A 21,960-nucleotide genomic window follows, 5' to 3' on the forward strand; every position below is an offset into this window, starting at 1 on the left:
AGCCTCTGAGATTTTCAAAATTTAATAGGCCAGGTTGCTCTAGCATTTGTCAAACTGAAGATCAGCCTGCAGTCAGCTGCATCTCTGGGCATCTTGTCCAAAATTTTCAGTGGATATCTGAAACTGTCCTTAACTGTGACTGCAGAGCATCTGTTGTGCTGCTACAGAGATCCACAGGCAGATTAATCTTGAATGTTTTGTGTGGCCATTTACCAACCAGTCTTCCTGGCCATGTTTTGATGGCTCATTCCTGCCTTGGAAAACTGGAGAAAAAAACTGGTGTCAGCTGCATGTGTGAACATTGGTAAGTTTTCCTTGACAAGACCCCATGGAGAAACAGGGTTTATTTATCACAAGTCTGTTGAACAATTGCTTAAAGATGTAGACCTCTCCTGGGGGTTATGGATGTGCAGCTGCAGAGCCCCTCCTCAAGTGGGACATGGAGTTCGGTGTGAAAATCTTTCTCCACTGCTGAGACTCAGAGAAGTTCTAAGTATCATCACCCATGGATGAGATCACTGTGAACTGCAGTGTTTTATCTCTTTGAAACCAGGGCATTTATTTATGTGCCTTTGTACAGAATTAGGTGCAATCATTTCAGCATCTTTGTTCTAACAGCCGCAGGTTTTCATGGTGCCAAACTAAGGTAACAAGCATCTCACAGATTGCCTTAATGTGTTGTCAGTGAGAGCATAACCAAAGCTTTTCTAGCAGCTTCTTTATGGCTTCTGTCTGTATGAGGCATGAGACCTTTAGTAATGATAAACCACAGTAGATTGTGTTCCAATTTGCTGACATTTGTTGTCATTGTCTCAGATCGTTAGACTGTACCAGCTCAGATTGAATGCCTGTGTGGCCCAGTAGCTTGTTTCAAGCTGTGCCCATTGTCCCGACCTGGGAACTAACGATGACCATGCCTGCGTCCATCTTGGTCTTGTATGTTTTTCAAGATGGTATTAAGGGATCATCACGACACATGATGAATTTTAGCTTCTTTTTGGTAGTGTGACCTAAACTTCATTAAATGCAGAAAGCCAACTTTAAAAAGTTCTATTTATATCTTAACAGAGCTACTCACTGACACTGCTGTAGATTTGGTTGTCTATGTTATTAATAGGATTTGACCTAAGACTAAAGCCTAGGTTGTACTCAGAACCCTTAACTTCCATTACTGCTAAACTTTGGGGTTAAATGATCTTTCTGGTCTGAAGTCATATGATACATTTTCAGAAAAACTGCTGAAGAAATAGGCACATTTTGCATTTCTTTCCATGGATCTATAATTTTAATTTGTGATATGCCTGAGTTTTTTCCCAAGGTCAAAGCTGACTTTTGATGGGAACAGCTCGGGCTGTGTCCTGTGAAGTTTATGAGATTGATGTTAGGGGAGTGCTGCCAGCTCTGAGGAGATGCTCGGCTGAGCATTCTGTGTCTTGTCTCTGAAGCACATAAGGTCTACATAGATCTAGAAGCGTGCCATAGTCGTGCCTATTTTAGAAAGCAGCAACCAGCACGAGCTGCAAATTTAAGTTGGCAGAAGAAGCCTGGCTGTTAGGCTAAAGCTGTCAGAAACTGCCACAGTCTTGGTTGGATGCTTGATTTACCTGTCCTGCTGAAAAGACAAAGCTTCACACAGCCTTTCTAAATACAAGGGTAAATAGTATTTTTGGAAATATATAGAAATCCTGTATATTGGAGGCAGTCCCAGCTTCCATCTTAGTAATTTTGCTATCATACATGTGTTTTGTATGGTCAGTAATTATGTATTAATTAGAGTGATGGATCCTTTCAGTATAGCCATTTGCACTGTGGGCATCAAAAAGCACAAATATTACAGTTCTGAATTCCATATTTAATTCTAGTTACTCGCATAAGCTATTTTTGAGACACTAAGTTATGGGTCAAATTCAGTTGCTAAACCATCTAATCCTCTCCTACTTTCTGTATAAGTGGTTGTTTTCACTCGTGTATCCCAATACTGAGATGCTTGCGAAAGCAGACGTGTATGCTTTCAAGACAATAAAAGATATTGAACCTATCACTTCTCCTGATAGTCCATTTCTGTGCTAGTTACACTGCGTGCTTAGAAAATGCTGTACTGGTTTACATTTTTGTAATTAAAAAAATAATTTTCTTTTTTCCCTAAACGAACCTGTGTCGCACAGCCATTGTTGCTTAGAGAGACCTTAGCAGTGGGTAAACAACAAACCTCAGCATTTTAAAGGAAAGTTCCCACCCTTAGCTTGACTTGTGGCTCCGTGCTGTGGATCTGGAAGGCAGATCATGTCTCTTGTGCTGGAAGGCAAAAGACTGAAATTTAGATAGCCCCTGTGAACTTTCTAAGGAAATCATTGTAACTGTGCTGTGGAACAAAAATATTATATGGACGTTATTTCCATTGCATTGCTACCACGGTACCATGAAGAATTAACACTTACTAAAGAACCAGGTTGGTCACAGCCTACCTGGCATTTCACCTTGGCAGCTCTGTGTAGCACCGGGGCAGTGGCGAGGGAGCACTTTGGGTGGCAGTAGGAGCTGCACGTGCACAGAGCCGTTGTACTGACCCATAAACAAATCACCCTACGTGTTCCACTCCTTCCTGTCTCTAGGCTGCTTCCAGCGTGGCTCTTGAATCTCGCTGTCAGTGTTAAAATCTCTTTTTATCAATTTATTTCAACTTTTTATTGGATACACTTCTTTGTAAGCATCCTGAAATGGTATGGCTTAAAGAAAGCAATAATGCAATAAATTATTGGAAAAATCTGAAATACTAATAATGTCATGATTACGAGAGTTGCTGACATATTAATATTCCCTGTATTTTTTCTGACTGCAGTTTATATAGTTTGTAAACTATTGGGTGAAGATGTCTCTGGCTTTGTGTCACTGGTAAACACAGGTTTTTAATCCTAAACTAAAAGATAACATCATATCTTTAAGACATTTTTGCCATGTTTTGCAGGAGCCCCTTCCTTTTTTGGTAGGATGTATTACATTTATGTTCTCTGATGTCAGGGTTTCTTTTTGGTAGTTTCATTATGGTATGTTGGTGCTCATATTTTTGTAAATGTATTTAGCTTTCTAATAGTATTTGTCAATTGACTGCAAAGCTCTCACAAGAGAAGGGGATTTGCTTGTGCATGCAGAACTGAGTAGAGATTTGTGACCTGAGTTGGGTAAGATTAGTCAGGAGAGGAACAGTCTGAAATATGAAAGTCTGAATTAAATGTTCGTTCTGTTAGGTCATTCTGACTTTACATGTGTAAGACTTAAGACATTTTGGGTTATTTTTGGCATTGGCATGAATGGCTGACACTTGTCTGTAGATGTAAGAAAGGAAAATGAAAGGTTAATTTTTTGCCATCTCTCCCAAAGTTTTGAAAATATTATGTGGTCCTTAGCTTGTCCAGTGGCTCGAGGAGAGAGGGAAGAGTTGGACTTGAGAAAACCAACTGCAACAAAGCCGGTTTCCTGCTGCCAACCCCATGCCCCTGGCAGCCTAAATATTTCTGCCCTTGATTTTTGTTTCTCTCTGGATCATTTCCATGAAGAGATTTAATTTCAAAAAGAAACCAAGATTGCAACTGATGTCACCCATCAGATCAAACTGCACATGTAAAATCCTTAAAAAAAAAAAATCCCTAGAACCTAACCCTGGAATATGTTTTGGGGTTTTTTTTAAGATGGTAGGAAAAGTCAGCATGTGCTGGCACCCAAGCTGTGAGCGTGCAGCCCCACCAAGGAATCTGTGCAGCCCACAGTGACGCCTGTCCCAGCAGACCCCTGCCAGCAGCTGTCACTGTCACTTGCCAGTTCTTGAAAGCTCTTTAAAGGTGGCATAACGTGGCAAAGAGATAACGTGCTGCCTTTTCCTCTAGAGACAGGCTTAGGTTAGTATTTCCCCAAAGGCCGTTGTTACAGATGAGTGCAGCAAAGTGGAAAAGCTCCATGTTTCTCTCTGCTCACCCATCTCCCTTTCCCAGCTGGGTAGGGAACCTGGAGTTTGAGGTTTCCAATTTTTCAGTTTCTGCAGCTTTCATTAGTTGCAATCACATGGATTCAATAGGTAATTTAGAAAATATTTGTGGTCCTTTCCAGGTCACGCTGATAGCACGCGTCAGCTTTTGTATCCCCCAGTGACCTGAAAGCTGAGTTGTTGGCGTGAAGATTATTTCACTTCTGAGGGCTGGTACTGAGTCAGGCTTCTTTACTGAGCACCTTTATCTAGATAAAGGGAACCTGCTCCAAGCCACACTTGGCACTCCTCTTCAAAAGACATTGAGACAACCAAGTCCATCTTGAATAATCTGACCAAAGTGCACCCTGTTGTTTTTGTCCTATTGCTCTCTGTTTGGAATTGTCAGATTCCTGTGTTCATTTCTTTGTCAGCAGGTTTTGGTCATTTCATCATTGCAGAAGTGTGTCACTGCTGGTATAATTTAATTTTTGGGGGAAAAGCATATGCATAATGAGAGCTATTCCAAGGAGAGGTGGAGCCACGCTGGGGGTGCCTGCTGGGGACCAGCACAGGGTGGTTATGAAGTTGCTGAGCACACTCCTTCCAGCTTTTTTGTTGCTAGAAGCCTCTTGATGACATTTGGCCTTTGTTCCAGAGGTGTCTCACAGTGGGTTGTGCCTGCACCCGTTGTGCAATGGGCCATGCAGTCTCAGCTAGGAGTGGCTGTTTGCCCACCATCAAGTCAGATGAGCCTGCTGTACAGAAAAAAGCAGACAGGTGTTTCTTTGCAGGAATTCCTCGGTGTCATACAACGTTATCCTTTAACTGGGTTTGCAAGCACAGAAGTGTGTTTCAGAAGCTGTATTTTTAAAAGTGCACTCCACAATTTTGATTTTACATTGCGGTTTAAGAGGTTCATGAGGGTTATTTGCAGAGCTGTTGACATGACCCCGCTGGTGAAGCAGCAGCCAGCCCTGCAGTGCCTGTAGGAAAGGCTTGTCACAGTGCAATGCATAACCCAGATCAACAAGGCAAGGCTCTGGCAAACTGAATGTGTCTTGTGCCCAGAGTCTCAATAAACCAGAAGTGCTAATGCAAGGGATGCTGACTTATCAAAGGGCTGCAGCTACATGCAAGAGGATTATTTTTACTGATACATGCTTAGAGTTCGTCAGGCTAATAAGGCTCTGCAGCATCTCTCGTGAATGCACAGAAAAATTCAGTAGACTTCATATTGCTCCTTCAGTTTCAAATGTGCGGTGTTCATCTTTACAGCTTCGAATTCCTCATTTGTGCTGCTCATCATAATGTTTTAAAAATGATTCTAAAATTGATTCCTTAAAAGTTTTTGAGATGAATAATCTTCAGGCTCAAGACTAGCTGTACTGTCATGCATAATCCCATTGAAGCATAAGGAACTGTGTATTTATATTAGAAATAAAACTTCATTCTGCAGTTATTAAAATCTGCTCTTACCTTAGAATTAAAATTTTGATGAAAATTTTTGGAAAAAATTTGGTTCAAATAAGAATATTTAGATTTCAGATTTTAATAATATTACTCAGCAACCCATTGGAAATATAGCTTTGGTCAGCTTTCTTATGCAGACACAGAAATTAAGCTGTTATTCCTCAAAGCTGTTATTCCCAGAGTCCCTTCATTTATGAATTACTGTGCTGCAGATTGTTAACAGAATATATTATACTGAAAGTTTTATCTGCATCTGTCCTTCGTAATTTAGCAAATGGTAGATAAAATATCCTAGGACGTTAAATGTTTATATGTGAGAATAGTTTTGTTTATTCAGCTTGAGGAAACTGGAGGTGAAGTTAAGAGTAAGTACACTTAAAACGAAGCAAGAAAACAAGTTTTAATTATGATTTAAAGCAAAATAAGTATGATAAATAAAGTAAAATGATTAACAATTGCTGTAGGTTGCTGCAGTGGTACATTAACATACTAAACTATTTAGAGTGTGACACATTTTCCACATCAGAATTAACAAATAGCAGCTTAATGCATTAAGTCATTTCAGTGACATCTGCTCTGTCAGTTGCCTAGGGGCTGGAAAATGAGGTATTATAGTAAAAGGTACACAGATGGATCCAGCAGCTCAGGATTTGCTCTGAGTGATGGTGGGCTTGGGGGCAGTTCTGGATCCCTTGGTACCAGCCGTGTTGGTGAGATGCTTTTGGCCCCTGCCTTGGTTTGGTACAAGATGCTCAGCTGTGGGCATTGACACCATTGTCCTGTTTCCCCCACCAGAAAATCAGTGAGTGGAACAAAGTGGCCACTTTTGCCATTTCCAAGAGGAATATCACTTGCTGTGAGAGTATTTTCTCTCTCTCTCTCTCTCTCTCTCTCTCTCTCTTTTTTTTTTTTTTTTTTTTTTTTTTTTCTTTTCCCCAGAATATTTTTTCCTTTCCTTGGCTGGTGAGTGGGAACTGCCCTGCCAGCTCTTCCCAACATGCTGGGAAGGTCACTTCAGACCAAAACTCGTGTGATTGGTGTTCTTTCTCCAAAACAAAGTATTGTAGTGTATCTCTAGGACTTATTTAAGTACATATATTTTGTATTTTTTTAAAAAAATACTATAGTATCATCAATTTTCCAGAGAGTATAAAAGCAGAAACCAAAACCTTGTGCATATCTCTGAGATCTATTAATTAGGCCATTTACATGCACAAGAACATTAAGGGAAAAATCACAAGCAGGGGCATCCATAATCATAAGTTGGAATGGAAATTGGAGCCTCTTCTTTACCATTTGCATTTTGTTTATGTTGTTCATACTGGAAAGGGATGAGAAGAGTTTATAGAATCTTAAAAACTTTTAACCTTTTTCTGCAACTATGACAACTATAACCAAATTAATCTAATAAAAAACTAAAGAACAGATTGCTGCACAGTCATATATCTCTGAGGGATGGTACTTAATTTAAAACAAGTATTTCAAGGCTGTGATAGAACTTCAAGGCTTAACAATACTTCTTATATTGCAGTCAAAACTCTCAGAGTTCCCATATGGAAGAGTCAGCCAAAATTCACATTGCAGCCAGATTAGCAGCGTTAATCACATTGCCTGTTCTTTACATTGCAAGGAACCTGGGCAGGGTGTAGGGGCTGCAGGAAACTGGATGCCTGTGCAGTAATGCCTGTGCAGTAATGCCTGTGATCCTGAGGATATATTGTTAGGTGAGATTGGTATTTATTGTCTCAACAAAATCTCTACTTCTATGGCAAACTGCAGTGTCAAATGTGTAACTTTGTAAGCTGCCTTGGTTTCTATGTATGTTTGGTATGTGCATAGATTGAAAAACTGTTTGGCTGCTCTGTTTTTGCTGTGAAATTCTGGTGGCCCCTCAAGGCTTTCCAGGTTCCTTTATGGCAGATCCAGATAGAAGAGTTTTGGGTTGTTACTTATGATACATGATGCTCTGATGGAAGATGGCAGTGTAAAAAACCTGGATGGGCAAGATGCTGCGAGTTAAAGGTGTTCAGCAGCACTGAATGCTGGGCCAGCTTTCAAATGATATAAAATATGAGTTTGGAAGGCTAATTTTAATCACCTTGCCTTAAATTTGTGTCCTCACTCACCTCTGGTGGTGTTCATGTTAGAGAGGGATTTTAGAGAGATCTGCTTTGCTGTCATGCCAAGGTCCTGGCGCTGGGAAGAAGTGGAGCAGGGCTGTGGACAGGCAGCCTGGATGGGCAGAGGCTGGATGTACAAGGAGGGTCTGCAGGAGCCAGGCTCCTTTGAGGGGCTGTGGGACAGCATCATGTCTTCATGTCCCGCTGCTGGGCTGGAGAAAGGGGACCCAGGCTCTGCCCAGAGGTGTGTGGCAAAAGGACAGGAGTGAATCCCGTGGCAGCTTGCAATCTGGCAAAGTTCTGATTAGGTACAAGAAGAAACAAAATTCCCAAGAGGATTGTAAAGCACTGGAGTAGGGAAAGGGGCAGCCTTGGAGGTTTGAGGTTTGGACGGGACGAGGCCCTGTGCAACCTGATCCAGTGGGATCTGTGCTGAGGAGGAGGCTGGACTAAATGACCTCCAGAGGTGCCTTCCAACCTAAATTATTCTGGTTCTAAATATAGAGTGTGGGAGTGCTAAACTTGACTTTGGCATGATTAAAATTACATTTAAAGCTAAAGCAGGGCAGCACGACAATGCTTCTGGGACTCTTGTGCAGCACTTCCAAAAAACACAGGCTCACATACATTTCCAGTGGAAGCTCAGTTATTCTGGAGCACAGTGTAATACCAGAGTTACATGGTGATTTCAAAAGCCTTGCCATGCCTCAGAGTGTGTGTGGTGCTTACATGTGCTTTGTAAGAGGTCAGATTTATTTCTGCAGGTCACAAACTGAACAGCTGAATGGATTCAGGGCTCCTAACTCCCATTCTGTGACAGATAATTAAAAGATCTAATCTCTTGTACAGCTGACCTGAGAATAAAATTCTAATGGTCTATGGCTTTGCTGCACAGCAGAGTATACAGCTTCTCATTATAATTTAATGTGTTGTTATTACAGCCAGACCAATTCTGAGCTAGTGTCTTGATTTAAAGTTGAATCTTGGGACCATTATTTTCTTTTTGAGTGAATGTAAAATATATAAGAAATTCCTAGATAGGAGAGGTATAATCTCAGCAAAGTAAAACTGTCTGTAAAATGATAGCAAAACATACTGAGAAAAATGAGCTTTTATTTAAAGATAGAGGAATTTCAAGTTTAAAAAAGCAAACTTTATTTTATTACATTTTCTAATTATGTCCATATCTAATCTTACAACCAATAAAAGGACTGATATGTGCCAAAGTTGAGGTTTATCATATAAATATTAAGGCTTTTGAGTAGGTCTGAGTGTGTTTGAAAGGTTTTGGATCAGTGCTTCAAATAAAATTAATTAAATCTTAAATCTAAATGTAAGTAGAATAATAAACTTTAAAGTGCTTGTTATAATTTTACCTTTGTCCAAATGTAATCTCACTGGCTGGAAAGGGAACATACAAAATTAATGGAAAACTCCTTCTCAGTAGGTTTCACAGTGATAATGATGAGTTTATTTTCTGTCTTTTTCCGGTTTCTGGTAATTATTAACAGACCAAATGTGGAAGTGGGAAATCTGTCAGACTGCTGGAGCATCTCTGGGGACTGCTGCTACAGTGCTGTATGGTTGGACACTTGGGCTGCCTGTCTGGAGGACAGAGAGATAACTTCCAGAAATTTTCTTTTACCCTTACCTGATGCTAAGTGGAACTCACAGCTGAAATTAACCTGATCAATTTGTAAATAAGTGTTGATTACACCTGTATGGATATAACCACCCTCGCAGATTGTCAGTAATGACACTGAAGGTAGGAATTAGGTGGCAGATTTGATCTGAAACTGGAAAGAAAGTTAAATAGAGGTTTATAAGAAGCAAAATGTGAAGTGCAGCAGAAAATATTCTTGAACTAGAGGTGCAGGGATTCTGCAGCTTTCTCAGGAGTTGGATAGAATGTCCTTGTGTTAATGGTGTATTTCTAAATCAAGATATTTTTACTGCTGTGTGTATAGAAAACCTCCGTGACACTATCTTGACAAAACAATATTTATCAACAAAACCCTGTATTTTTAGACAACAATTGTAGAATGACACAGTATTCCTTTTTTTTTTTTTTTTTTTTTTTAAAGGTTAACTAGTCTTTGGACCACTTTTTATTATTTTGGTTAAGAGGAAGAATTGACAGCAGGTGTTCCTTGCAAAATTACATTTTCTTGAGAAAATAGTATGAAGAAAGGCCTATTTTGTATGAATAGCAGGGCCCAAGATTAGACAGAGATCTCCTGCTATTTCTCAGCTCTAGAGAACCTCTTGTTGTTCTCCTATTATTGAAAATAGTAGTTGGTAGGGTTTGCATTTCCCCCGGTCCTTTTTTTTTTTCTTCCTCAGTACCACATCTATGTTGGCCAGCAGTTCCCAGGTACTTGTATGCAGGGGTTTTCTATCGTTTTACAAATCTTCCCCTAAAAGAGGCAGCTTTGCGGGTTTTTTCTTTGTTTTTCTTCTTCCTTTGTTTTTCACTTAGTCTGTGAAGTTTTGATATGAGTCTACATTAAAGATACATTTTGCACATATATTTAATATTTGGTTATATCCTGACTTGTGTAATCAGCATCTGGAAGTAAGAGTTTGTAACATTTTGAAAGTGCAGAAAGAGAATTTCCTCTTTCAGGGCCTAATTTTGAAGCAAGAGATTAAAGATGTTTCATTTTTATTATGCTATACCACACATTGTTAATTTTTGCCTAAGAGAAATGCTTAAACCATTAGATATTATATCCTTGCTTTTAATAAAATATATTTGCACATTGTGTCATATACAGTGTTCTCAATGAGTGACTTTGTCCGGGAGTCACTAACCCTTCTGATAAAATTTGCATTGCTATTGGCAGTAGCATTTCAGGAAACTCTAGCAAACAATGGAAGGCTGAAGTGTTACCTGATCTCTCTATTTGTATAAAGCTCATGTTTACATAGAGGGAAGAACTGGAAACGTGGTCCTTTGAAGGTTACAGCTGCCATTGGAAAAGATGACATGTTAGTCTTGCTCACAGTGCTGTGGAAATTTGAAGGTGCCTAAAAGCATTGTTGTTATGAACTCAGTGGTGCAGTGCAAGGCATTAAAACTGTCTGCCCTGGGCTCTAGCTGTGTGTCAGACAGGGAACCTGTGACATCATGGGGGTCACCAAGCTTGTATGGCTTGGAGCATAAGTGGAAATCGTTGTTTTGTGCCAGACTGAAATTCAGACCAGAGTTTTCAACTCTGTTTCAGCTCAGCATTGGAAAGGGGACTTAAATTGAGATAGCGAAATTTCTAATTGTTAGTGATACAGCAAACATTACTATTAGAGTCACTTAAAGAGTTGGGGCTGATTTGTGATTGACAGTATGAAAAATGTTTTCAGAATAACTGAGTCCAGAAGCTAGGTCAAATTAAGGGTTTCTGCAAGTCATGGTGGCTGATTCAGAGTTTTCTGCTTTCGGCGCCTAAGGTCTAATTGGTTGGGTGAGCTAGCTGGTTGTGAGTAGAGAGAAGCATTTCCACAAGATGTCACATTTTCCACAGCCCCAGTGACAGTTGTAGATAAAATTATTACATAGGTAAGAGTTGGATTGTGTTAAGGAATTGTTCCTAGTTCTCTGCTTATTTAGCACGTTAGCCCTGATTGTGTCCTTTTCCTAGCTCTTACGTAAGAAACTGTATTCCTGAGATAATTCAGTTGCATCATATAATTTTTTCATACCCTGACAAGCCCATCAGTCTTCTCATGGAGTTGCATATCATGCTTTGAATATGAAATTAGTACTCACTGCTTCCAGCTTGATTAGTGTAACTTTATTAGACTATGTTTTTCTTAGGTACCTCCCTCAGTGCTACGAGCACATCTGTATTTTAAGAGACCACCTTGAAAAATAACTTTTTGAAATTCAGGCCTGTTTCTACAGAAACACTATTAAAATGAAGAAATTTTAAAGTCCAGATAATGATGGTGCTTAGCAGTGCAGAAAACCAAGTCATACAGGAGAGAATGTTGATTTCATTCATTACAAAGCAGAATTGTCTTTCTTTAATTCAGTGAGAGCAGGGCTGCCACTCCAAATGATAGAGGGAAGTGGGATGTGATAGGATATTTACTATGTAAATCGTAATTTACTTTAGGAGTATTTGGACAGGGAGGAGATTTATCTTTGTTTATCCTCTGTTTTGGAAATAAACACTGTAAATGTGCTGTGGTACCATGGATCACTTGTTCTTTCTGTGTGTTGCATTAAACTAAAGTTGGGCTTCTCTTTAATTAAAACTGTCATTTTTCTGTGATGCTCTGGGAATAGAGCAGTGCCAGACTGTGATCTGATGCTCCTTTGGTACACGGTCAGCAGTGGGGAAGGGTGAACAGAACTCCCAGGTGTTGCAGCCCTGGGAAACTGTAAGGGTGACTCACTTCCTCCAGGAATGTTTGGAGAAACTGTGTGCCCAGGAGAAGAGAGATGTCCAGGAGAAGGATTGAAGTTGGGAAAAGGAGTCGTTAAGGGCAGTCAGGGAGTGTTTGTGGGAAAATAGAGCTAAATTAGAAGTAAATTGAATTGGTTGCAAGTAGACTGGCGGTTGGGTATTGTCCTGTTCTGGATGAGCCCAGCACCTCACGGCCATAGCTTGTCCTTTGTTCTTAAACTGTGTGTGGATTGGTTTGGTGGGGCTGCATGTGCCTGTTGGATTCTTGCTGGCTGTGTACGGACACATCCCTGCACCCCATGGTCCCCCAGATTTGGCTATGCATAATTTCTACATAAAGCCAACTGCCCGAAGAGCAGCTGTCAGTGAGAAGACCAAACCCATGTGTGAGCGACCATCCGGCGTGGGGTGGTGAAAGGGAACCTGAAGCACTTAAGGTGGGAGGACTGTGGGAGCAAACAGCCTCGGAGCCAGGCAGTCAGCAAGAGGGGGATGTACTAGAACGTGTTTTGGCACGGGCTGGGTCCTTGGACAGCTGTGTCCCTGATGGCCCAACAGCCCAAGTCTCGCTTTGGCGGCATGTAGGTCAAGGGACAGCATCCTGCGTCACTGCCGTCTTAGTAGGTTGTTATTAAAGACTCGAATTGGTAGGATTATTGGCAATTGGAGCAGCTTGCAGCCAGATGAAACTCCTGGTTTCCTTGCCCTTGTGAGGAGGAGGAGTGACCTACATCTGCCCAGGGGGCTGTCAGGCTCCACATTGCAGTGACTTGCTAGGCTTTTCTCTGTTAGGGACAGAGATAAAGGCTTCTCTTGAGACAAAGGGAAGTAAAGGTTCTCTGTGCTCACCAGACAGACCTTGGCTACAGTTTTAGATTAATTGTATGTTTTGTGCAGAATGTGAGGAGTTAGCCAGGTTCAGAGGCTGGATGGGGAATAGCGTGCTTCAGGATCTCCTGACCACACTACTGTTCACTTGACACAAGATACTTCATGTTTCAACCCTGTTGAAATCAGGGGAGAGAGGTTTGTGTGGAATTTGGCATTGGATTTTCATCTGTCCTTCACTGAATTGCTTTTCTGTCCATTACCTGGGAAAATGCTGAACAATATAATTGTTTTTATAAATATGATTTTATGAGATGATGTTGCTGCTTCCCCTTCTGTCTGTAAAAGGTGAATATAAGTCTTCAGAACAAAATATTTATTTTGAACTAAAACTCATTTGCATTCTCAATGAGGTGGTGGTTTGCAAATTAAGCGGCTCAAAACTTGGTCTAAAAGCACGTTGTAGAGATACCTCAAAAATGTTCCTGTTGGTAATAGAACTGTGCGAGAAGTAGCACTGTAGCTGAAGGCTCTGGGGTCGTGTTTGTGTGAATGTAACACGTTTCTGCTATGAATGCCGTGTCAAGAGGTAATTGCAGAAATTGTGTAGCCTGAATGTAAAAAGGGAGGCAGCATGCTGGTTCATCTGATGGGGGTGAAGCAGAATTAGATTTGTATGGGTGCAACTGAATCTAAGAAGAAATTCTTACACTGTGACAAATTAACCAAAGATAACTAAATTGCACTGTGTGTGGTAGTGTGACTTTAGCATCAGAACTTCAGAAACATCACGATCTATGTATATTTGAATTAACTCTATGATTGCAGTACAAGAAGAGCTAATCCCATTCTAATGCCAAATTAAGCAGGGCAAATAAAAGCAGGAGTTATATTTTATATTTCAAAGTAATTATTTTAGTCATTTTTAATGCTGTAGACTGCAACATGAAAAGGAAATAGCCTTTGCAAAGGTCCTTAGGTTATTATTTGTAACCCTTTTAGAAACGTATTTCATATAGTATTAGTGGAAAGTTAGTAAATTATTTTATTTAATGATTGGTGTGGTATATTGTGGCTTGGCTAGCAAAATGAATTCTATATTATCTTGCTTTTGCTTTTTGGTGTTGCTGTAACAAACAGGCATCGTTGTTATTATTACTCTGTTTTTACCAGGGAATGGAAAGACAAATGAGCCATGGAAATTCCTTCTACACTGTTTTTCCCCAGTTGCAAACATTTGCTCATTTCCAAGCCAGGGAATGTGCTTGTCCCCCTCCCCCATTTGAGGATACAGATGGAGCAGATGCCCGTGTGAAGAGCGATGCAGAGCAGGGGTGCACCCAGCAGGTGCTACGGACCTGGGCCAGAAAACAGTACCACAGTGACTGTTTCTGGTATTGGATCACAGCTCTCCAAGAAAGAATTCTCTAAAGATGAGGGGACTGGCAGGAATGTGGTTTGGGTAACTGGTGGTGCTAGAAGTGATCATCAGGCAGCCAGGAAGGTGCAGAACAGTAATAGATATACAGTCCAGTGAGTTGTGTTTTTTTTTTTTTTTTAAGTTGATTCTTGAGATTTTGGAGCTGCTTATAGTAGAACTAAGCAATGAAGAATATCCATTAATTTAGACACACTCCAATAATAATAATAAAAAAAATCTACTTTGTTTCTTGGAATTAAAGTGAGATCGGAGACATAATTGCATTTCAGATGTTAGTGATGGGAAATTGTAACCTCAGGCACGCAGGGGAAAGGCTGAACTTTCTGGTTGTGATGAGCCAACTGCTAAGATCAAAACTTGACAGAATTCAGAAATGAATGCTGATGAAAGTCTTCAACCAGATCAATAATGGTTTTACTGGTGGACCTTACTGGGAACAGGGTTACGTGTAACAGCATCACATTTCCAACAATTACTTCTTTTTTGCTTTCAAAACATCACTCCCCGTTGTTGAAAAATTCCTCAGTGATCATCAAACAAAATGAATGTATTTAGGTAGGATTTGGATCTTACCTGCTGCTTTGCAGCTACATCCCTTCACAGAGAATGGGATTTGGAAGGCAGACAGAAAAATGTTCTCTGGCGTGGTCACTGTGGGCTGAAGGCAAGGATTAAAGTGCTGGGAGTTGTGTGTGTGCAGGACACAGTGCTGCAGAAGAGGATGTGTCTGAAATCCCCACTCCCCTCTTGGGGCAGATTTCTTCTTCAGGGCTTTTCACTTGGGATTTGCAGTTGAGATCCTAAATATTATTTTCAGTGTCTCTCTCCTTTGCGAACCTGAGCAGAGCTATCTCTTCTAACACCAGGGTGGGACTTGCAGCTGCTTGAGGCTCTGAGGAAGAGGAATTTGCACCCATGGTTCCCTATAGGATCTACTGGCATAAAACTCACCTTGCCACTTTTTCAGGTGGCCTCAATCTGAGGATGATAGTCAGCTTTTTTTGCACAAGGCTATCTGCATGGCCATCTCTAAACTGTCCTGGTCATGCCATCACCATAGCTGGACTGAGCTGCAGGGTTTGTGGAAGAAAGACATCCCAGGCTTGTGGGGTGAGTGTATCCAACAAATGTGACGAGGATTCAGAGAGGTCTCTTTGGTCACAGAGTTGTTTCTTGGAAAACCAGGAAGGTAACTCTTCAAATAGAAACTTCTCCGATCTGCTGGGTGACGCCGAGTAACTCGGTACCCACACTCACGGGGGACACAAGCTGCAGACAAGCACACATAGCTGTTCCCACTGCATGTGGAAGCCAAAGGTGCTTTCACAGTCACCCATGGTCAGCTGGGAAATGGGAAGTGAAAAATCCAGCCCTTGGATATGTCAAGGAGGGGTTTCCAGCCTTGCAGCTTTGGACTTAATGTGTGTGGCATTTCAGGCACATGAGTTCTCTTAGACATAGACCCAGGCTTTGTAACTCTCAAAATGTCCCAATTTTGTGAGGGATGATGGGGGTGGGGTAGCTGCAATTTTTTTTTTTTTTTTTTTGGTAAGAAACCTTTAAAGTTAAATTTATTGTTTCTAATTAAAATACATGAGAGGTTGAATCTTTCTTTTTTCTGAATAGCACCCAACCCACATCACCATTTGATAATTTGGTATGATAGGTAGCTGGTGATTGCAGAATTGTGACAGTGTCTGTGTAACTTTTCAGAAGAGAGCAATGCAATAAAGATCCTTTAAGTTGGTTGAATTCTTTAGGTAATACTTCTGTTTACTCTTTATTTAAGCACTTGAAATTTCCATTGATTAAAAATCCAGACAATTTGAATGGTAATTTTATATATAAAACAATGATAAGTTAAAATTTAGTAATCTCTTTCTCTCTTCGTGTGCATGTAGCATCAGCCCATACAGAAGAATCCTCCCTTGAAAACCTTCTCCATGTGTTCATTTAGTACCAAAAGAAATATCCAAAAATTATCTTGGCATCTTTGCAGTGCCTGTCATCTTTTTTGCACCACTCACTATCCCCTAAATTCCAAATTCACATTGTAGTTTAAATCCTCCTGTATTCAAAGTTATAAATGAGTTTTTCTAAGTCTCTTGCCTACCACGTGCCATTTTTGGCCACACCAACTGACATTTATTGCCTCGTTCTGCTTCTTTGATTTCCTTCCCATAAAATGCTGGGTTTGGATTCTGTTTTTTTCCTGGGTGGTTCTTGTTACAGTACCTTTTCTGTTGCAGCCAGGATGTCTTCTCTTAATACAATACATCCCATTATCCGAGCTCACCACTGGGTATACAGTTTCCCTCTTGATTTCTGAAGTCCTTTCTGTGAAAATTCCCTTATCGTGCCTGATCTTTTAGAAACTAATATCTTTTGTTAATTGCTTGCCTTATCCTTATTAAATGGCAGGTTTTCTCTGGGTTAAATAGTAGCCTATGACCTCTGCTTAAGCAAATCTTTCCTTATCTGATGTCTGCTCCATTTTACTGGCAATCCCTATGAGTTTCATAAGGTCAGCAGAGTCCCTGTGTGGCAGGTTCATTTCCTAGGATGTGTGACATACGGGACCATCACTGTGGCTCTCCTTGTCTCTCTGCTGCTGACCAGACCCTATTCCTTTATCCTCTGACCTGGGTCACTTTGAAGACTGCATTCTGCATGTGCTCTCACCTCTTGATGGGGCAGTGCTTGATTTTTTCAGTTCTTTAAGCATTTTCTTGCACCCTATTTTTAGGTTTGATACACCACTGTTTCCCATTGTAAAAATCTCTGCTTAAGGCTTTGTAGGGTTTATGTTTGATTTCTGCTCACTATTTTGGGTGCACAGTTTTCTGAAGAATATTAGGTGGTGCTTTCATTCTAGTTGGGAGAGCACAGGGGGATAATGCCAGCTTTGGTCTGGATCTAGGTCTGCCATAGAGAGGTCCCCCTTGGAAGAAGGAGCGGGGAGTGAGAGAAGTTCTGCTTTTATTCATCCAACTTGCTGGCCAGCAGTCAAGGTCTGTCATCATGGATTTCAAGGCTGAAGGAAGCTCTTTATTCCCAAGAGATAGCAAGGAGCAGAGCGGGACTCATGACCCAGTTACCTCTGGAGCAGACACAGCTGCTTGCTCTCTGTCAGAGCTCAGAGTGGATCCTCAGCCTGATTTTTCCTGCTTCATAAATATGCAGGATTCACAGAATCACAGAGTGGTTGAGGTTGGAAGGGGCTTCTGGAGTTCATCTGGCCCAAGCTCCCTGCTAAAGCAGGTTCTTCACTTCAGTGCCTTGTACGAGCCCACTGTCTCTGACCTGCTTGTATGTGTTTCCATTGGAGAGGACCGTGCACGTGGCTCATGGCTGTGCAGTTAATGAGAAGTGTTATCTCATGCATGGACTTGAGGATGGAGGTGTTTGAGAGCCAGAAGTTTAAACTCAGGCTGTTTCTGAGCAGGATCAGTTTTGGTGGCATGCCGGGCGCCACTGAGGGCAGAGTTGGGCGGTTTTGCAAGTTCATTCCCAGCAGAAACGGGATTCGTGCAAGAGAGGCTGGGCAGAAAGTTGGAAGACGAGTTTAGATGTAGAGGCACCATTTACTGAACTCATTTGCCCTTTTCCTGCTCATTTTCACTTCTGCCATGGGTTTGTCCTTTTTTGTTTCTGTCATGAATGCTTGGGGACGCGGGCCATTCATTCCAACTTTGGGCACAGCTGCTAGGAATACAACAGTTAAGTTAAAAAATTATGATAATTAGAAGGAAACATCTATTACTTAATTTTATTTTGTCCTAGTGATAAAATATTACCAAAATCAGTGTCAGTATAGAGATATATTGATAATATATAGAGAGGTATATTTAATTTTATTGCATTTTTCATAAAATAGAGTATCCTGAGTTGGAAAGGGCACACAAGGATCCTCAAAGTTCCAAGTCTTAGCCCTGCACAGCACCATCCCCAGAAGTCACACCATGTGCCCCAGAGCATTGTCCAAATACTTCTTGAGCTCCGTCAGGTTTGGTGCTGTCACCCCTGCCCTGGGAACCTGTGCCAGTGCCCAACCATGCCCTGGGTGAGAAACCTTTTCCTGATATCCAACTTAAACCTCCCCTGACACAACTTCAGGCCATTCCCTTGGGTCCTGTCACTGGTCAACACAGCAGCGTCTCTCTTTGTGATTGTATTATCCCCAGTAGAAAATCCAAATTATCACTAAGCTGGATCAAAACTACAAAAAGCAAAAAAAAAAAAACCATGAAGCAGCACTGCAACCAGTTTTAGCAACCGAGAAGAAAATACATCTTTAAATGTAAAAAAAAAAAAAAAGACACCTGTGAAATGTGATGATTTCTTGTATTTTCTAGCATTTTCAAAGTCATTAATTAGAGATTATTTATTGAAAGTTAATATCTTCATCTGTATTGAGACTGGACTCTGTAGTCCCCATTTGCTATTAAACAGACATATATATGGGTAGAGACTTGAGTGACTTAAAGTCCAGGAACATAGTTTTATAGTATCATAAAAGCTCCTGTGTTGGAAGGGATCCATGGGGATTGTTGAATCCAACTCCTGACTCCACACAGGGCAACCTAAAATTTAAACCAATATGCCAATCCTAAGCAACATAAGAGCTGCTGCAAGCTAAAAGGTACATAACTGTTGTATATTGCAAAATCCCTGAATCTCAGGTGGTGTTATAAATCTGATTTTTAAAAAATTCTTTGTTAGAAAATACTTCCATATTTTATCATGAAGAATAAACTCTGTGTTCTTCTACCTTTAATAAATTAATCGTTCCAAAACATTTTCAGAGACAGACTGTGGAAGAAGCTCAAAGTGGGCCTAGTGAAGTGCTGCGAAGAACAGGAAGAACAGGATGGGGTTAGACTAGGTACTGTCACCTTCCTAGAGTCATAGAATCCTATTGGAATATCTCAAACTGGAAGTAATCAAGTCTAACTCCTTGTTCATTGCAAGAACTACCTAAAACTAAACTATCACCAGTCCAGTTACTACTGACATTCACTTTAGCTTACAGTGGGAAAGAGAGCAGTGAGTACAGGAAAGAAGCATGAGTTAATTAGGAATGGGTCTGAAATCTTTTTTAAAATGTCCTTTATAACTCATGCTACCACAGGTTATAAAGATTTTGCAGCCAACTAATCCATTTCAGAGTGGCCTAAATTCCGGTTGCTGTTTTCAAAGATGCTGGTGACGGCATTGACCTGGCTAATGTAACCTTGGAAAAAGCAAACCTGAAACAGAGGATGGGCAAGAGCGCTGCTGTGGCTACCAGGACTTCACTTGAGAATTTAAGAGGAAACAAGTGTCCTGTCCTTTTCTGTAGCAAGGGCAGTGTGCTGTTATTACTGTTAAAACAGTGGAGTTACAGGTGTTTGGTTTGTGTTGATTTGAGGAATCAGCCCAAAGCTACACGGTTTTCTGGATCATTTGCAGCAGGTCTCTGATCTCTCGCCTGTTCTGCTGCCGCTGCTGTCCCTTGTCACGCTCCCCCGAGCCAGCCCGTCATGCTAATGAAGCGCAATGGCCTCGTGCCTTGTGCCTGTGAAGCTCATGAGTGGTGATGGAGCCTCTCAGAAACACCACGAAAACCCTCTGAGCTCCCCGGGTGTGATTTCTCCTTTGCTGTATCCCCGTGGTGAGACTGCAGGGGAGGCTCAGGCATCGCACCTCAAATTGTAAATACAAATCAGTGCACTGTGTGCATTGCGATCATGCAGCGTTAAAATGCAACTTACCAAGCATTTAGCCTTGGAAGCCTGGCAAGCAGAGGGAAAGGCTGTGTAAGAATGAAAACCCTTTCACTTTTCCTGCCTATTAATTTATGTGCCTTCGGAGTGTTGCCATTTAGCAAAGTGCCTTTTGTGTTTCTGCCAAGCTGAAGTAGCCGCTGGGAAAAACTAAGTAGGCCAAATCCTGCAAATATCTGGAGAGCTCAGCCAGGGTGGCTGATGGTGATCCAAAAGAGTGTGAGGATGGATTTGGCTTCACTCAGGCAGCACAACAATATTGAACAAAATAAAAAGCTGACATAAGAGTTTCATGTCAAAAGGCAGTTTCTGCAAGAGAATGCATATAGAAGATTTTTTTAAATCAAGTAGTTCATATTTTAAATTCTGTGTAGAACCTGGCAACTTCAGATCTGTGCTCTGGGTCTCAGGCCGTGTCAGCTGAGGGCTGTTTAAAGGTATAGACCGTGTCTGGCATGGCCCAGGGCAGTGGTGTACTCACCATATAGATTTCTAAAGTCAGAGTCCATATAGAAATGCTCGTTCTGTTCCCATGTAGTGCTTTAAATAGCTCAGCACATCACTGTTATTCCAGTGAAACACATTCCAACTCCATATGAGCGATCAGGGGAGAGATTTTTGGCTGCCAGGTATCGCACAGTGAGAGCATCTCACTGCTTACATCATCTCCTTCTGACAGCAGTGCTGTGTCCTCCTGCGGCAGAGGGAAAGGACCACTGTGTTTGGGGGATGCCTAAAGGGGTTTTCCTGCTGCCTCAGCCTGTATTTCTAATTTATGACGAGGAGTTGCAGGTTTTAGTTCTTGTAGCCTTTCTCCCCAGGTGCCCGGCGCCTCCCTGAAGCGGCTCTGGTATCACCTGATGAAAAGACACCCCTTGCTGGCACGGCCCGCATCCGGTCCCTCCACGACCCTGCCAGTGGTGCCACCCCCCATGGACGTGACAATATTTCGGCTTCTCTAGGGCGCTATTTTTACACGGTGGTGACGGCGAGGTTGGCCCGGCTCCCGCCTGTGCGTGGGTGCTGCAGGAGTCATCTGAGCCCGGCCCTGCTGGGGTCGCGGCTGTGGCGGTGGCTGTGGCTCTGGTTCTGGTTCTGGCTGTGGTCCTGGCTCTGGTTGTGGCTGTGGCTCTGGTTGTGACTGTGGCTCTGGCTGTGGCTCTGGTTGTGGCTGTGGCAGCGCACACCGCGGATCCTGCTCCCCACGGCAGCGGCCACCAGCATCGGTGCTCCTGGGGGAATTAGTGCAGCAATGCCCGAAGATACAGGTACAGTGTGGTGACTCCACATTTTGGTCAGCCTAGACCTGAAATGACTTGTTTTTCATCTGCGGCTGTGGTAACTACATCGCTGATGCTGTCGTGAGAATAACAACTGTGTTTATGCGGAAACACAGCCGAGTGGGGAAAGATGGTTAAACATTTATTGTAAATTGTGCTTTGTGTTCTTTTAATTATATGAATGATGATTTGGAAATGATAATGATTCTGGTAGTTAGCTGACAGCTCAATTTGAAAACTTTCCTCATTTTTTTTAAATTGAAATTGACTTCAGAGTTTAGATTAGTCTATAATGGGAAAAAAGCCCCTATTTCTTTATGCAGTTATCTTGGAGTATTGTTTCTATATCCTATCTCGTTGCAATCTAGCTAAACCTGTACAAAAATAGCCTTTACAATGCTTCAGTAGCTGTTACTCAGACTCAGCAGAGATTTTCATGAGCTGTGTTTGAATTCGGTAAATATTTTATCATAATTACGAGGGCAGCGGATAGCTTGTACTAGGTTTGGTTATGTGATGTGAGTTCAGCACAGAGCATATGGTGAGATTTGAAACTCTTGTGTGAGTACTCAAGCTGTGTTGCACCTCTTGTGCATGGTTTATTCACCTCCTGCTGGATAATGCCGCTCTTTTTCCTCTGGTTCCATAAACTCAGTAATTGGTAATAAAAGCAGAGGTCATCTCAG

The 21,960-nt window shown here is 41.5% G+C and overlaps 1 protein-coding gene across 12 annotated transcripts in view; it reads left to right on the plus strand.

The window, feature by feature from the left end:
• ABLIM2 (actin binding LIM protein family member 2) overlaps positions 1 to 21,960 on the plus strand; it is a 126,444-nt gene that overhangs the window by 6,996 nt on the left and 97,488 nt on the right. For 2 of the 12 annotated variants that reach the window (XM_040064218.1, XM_040064221.1), the window contains exon 1: positions 21,232 to 21,262. The exons of the other annotated variants lie outside the window; for them this stretch is intronic. In XM_040064218.1, coding sequence (XP_039920152.1) covers positions 21,247 to 21,262 — 16 coding nt within the window. In that variant the 5' untranslated portion in view covers positions 21,232 to 21,246. Of the gene's footprint in view, positions 1 to 21,231; positions 21,263 to 21,960 lie in introns of those variants that run through there. 12 annotated transcript variants of the gene reach the window in all.

Source organism: Hirundo rustica, chromosome 5 (assembly GCF_015227805.2).
Source record: "Hirundo rustica isolate bHirRus1 chromosome 5, bHirRus1.pri.v3, whole genome shotgun sequence".
Classification (NCBI taxonomy): domain Eukaryota; kingdom Metazoa; phylum Chordata; class Aves; order Passeriformes; family Hirundinidae; genus Hirundo; species Hirundo rustica.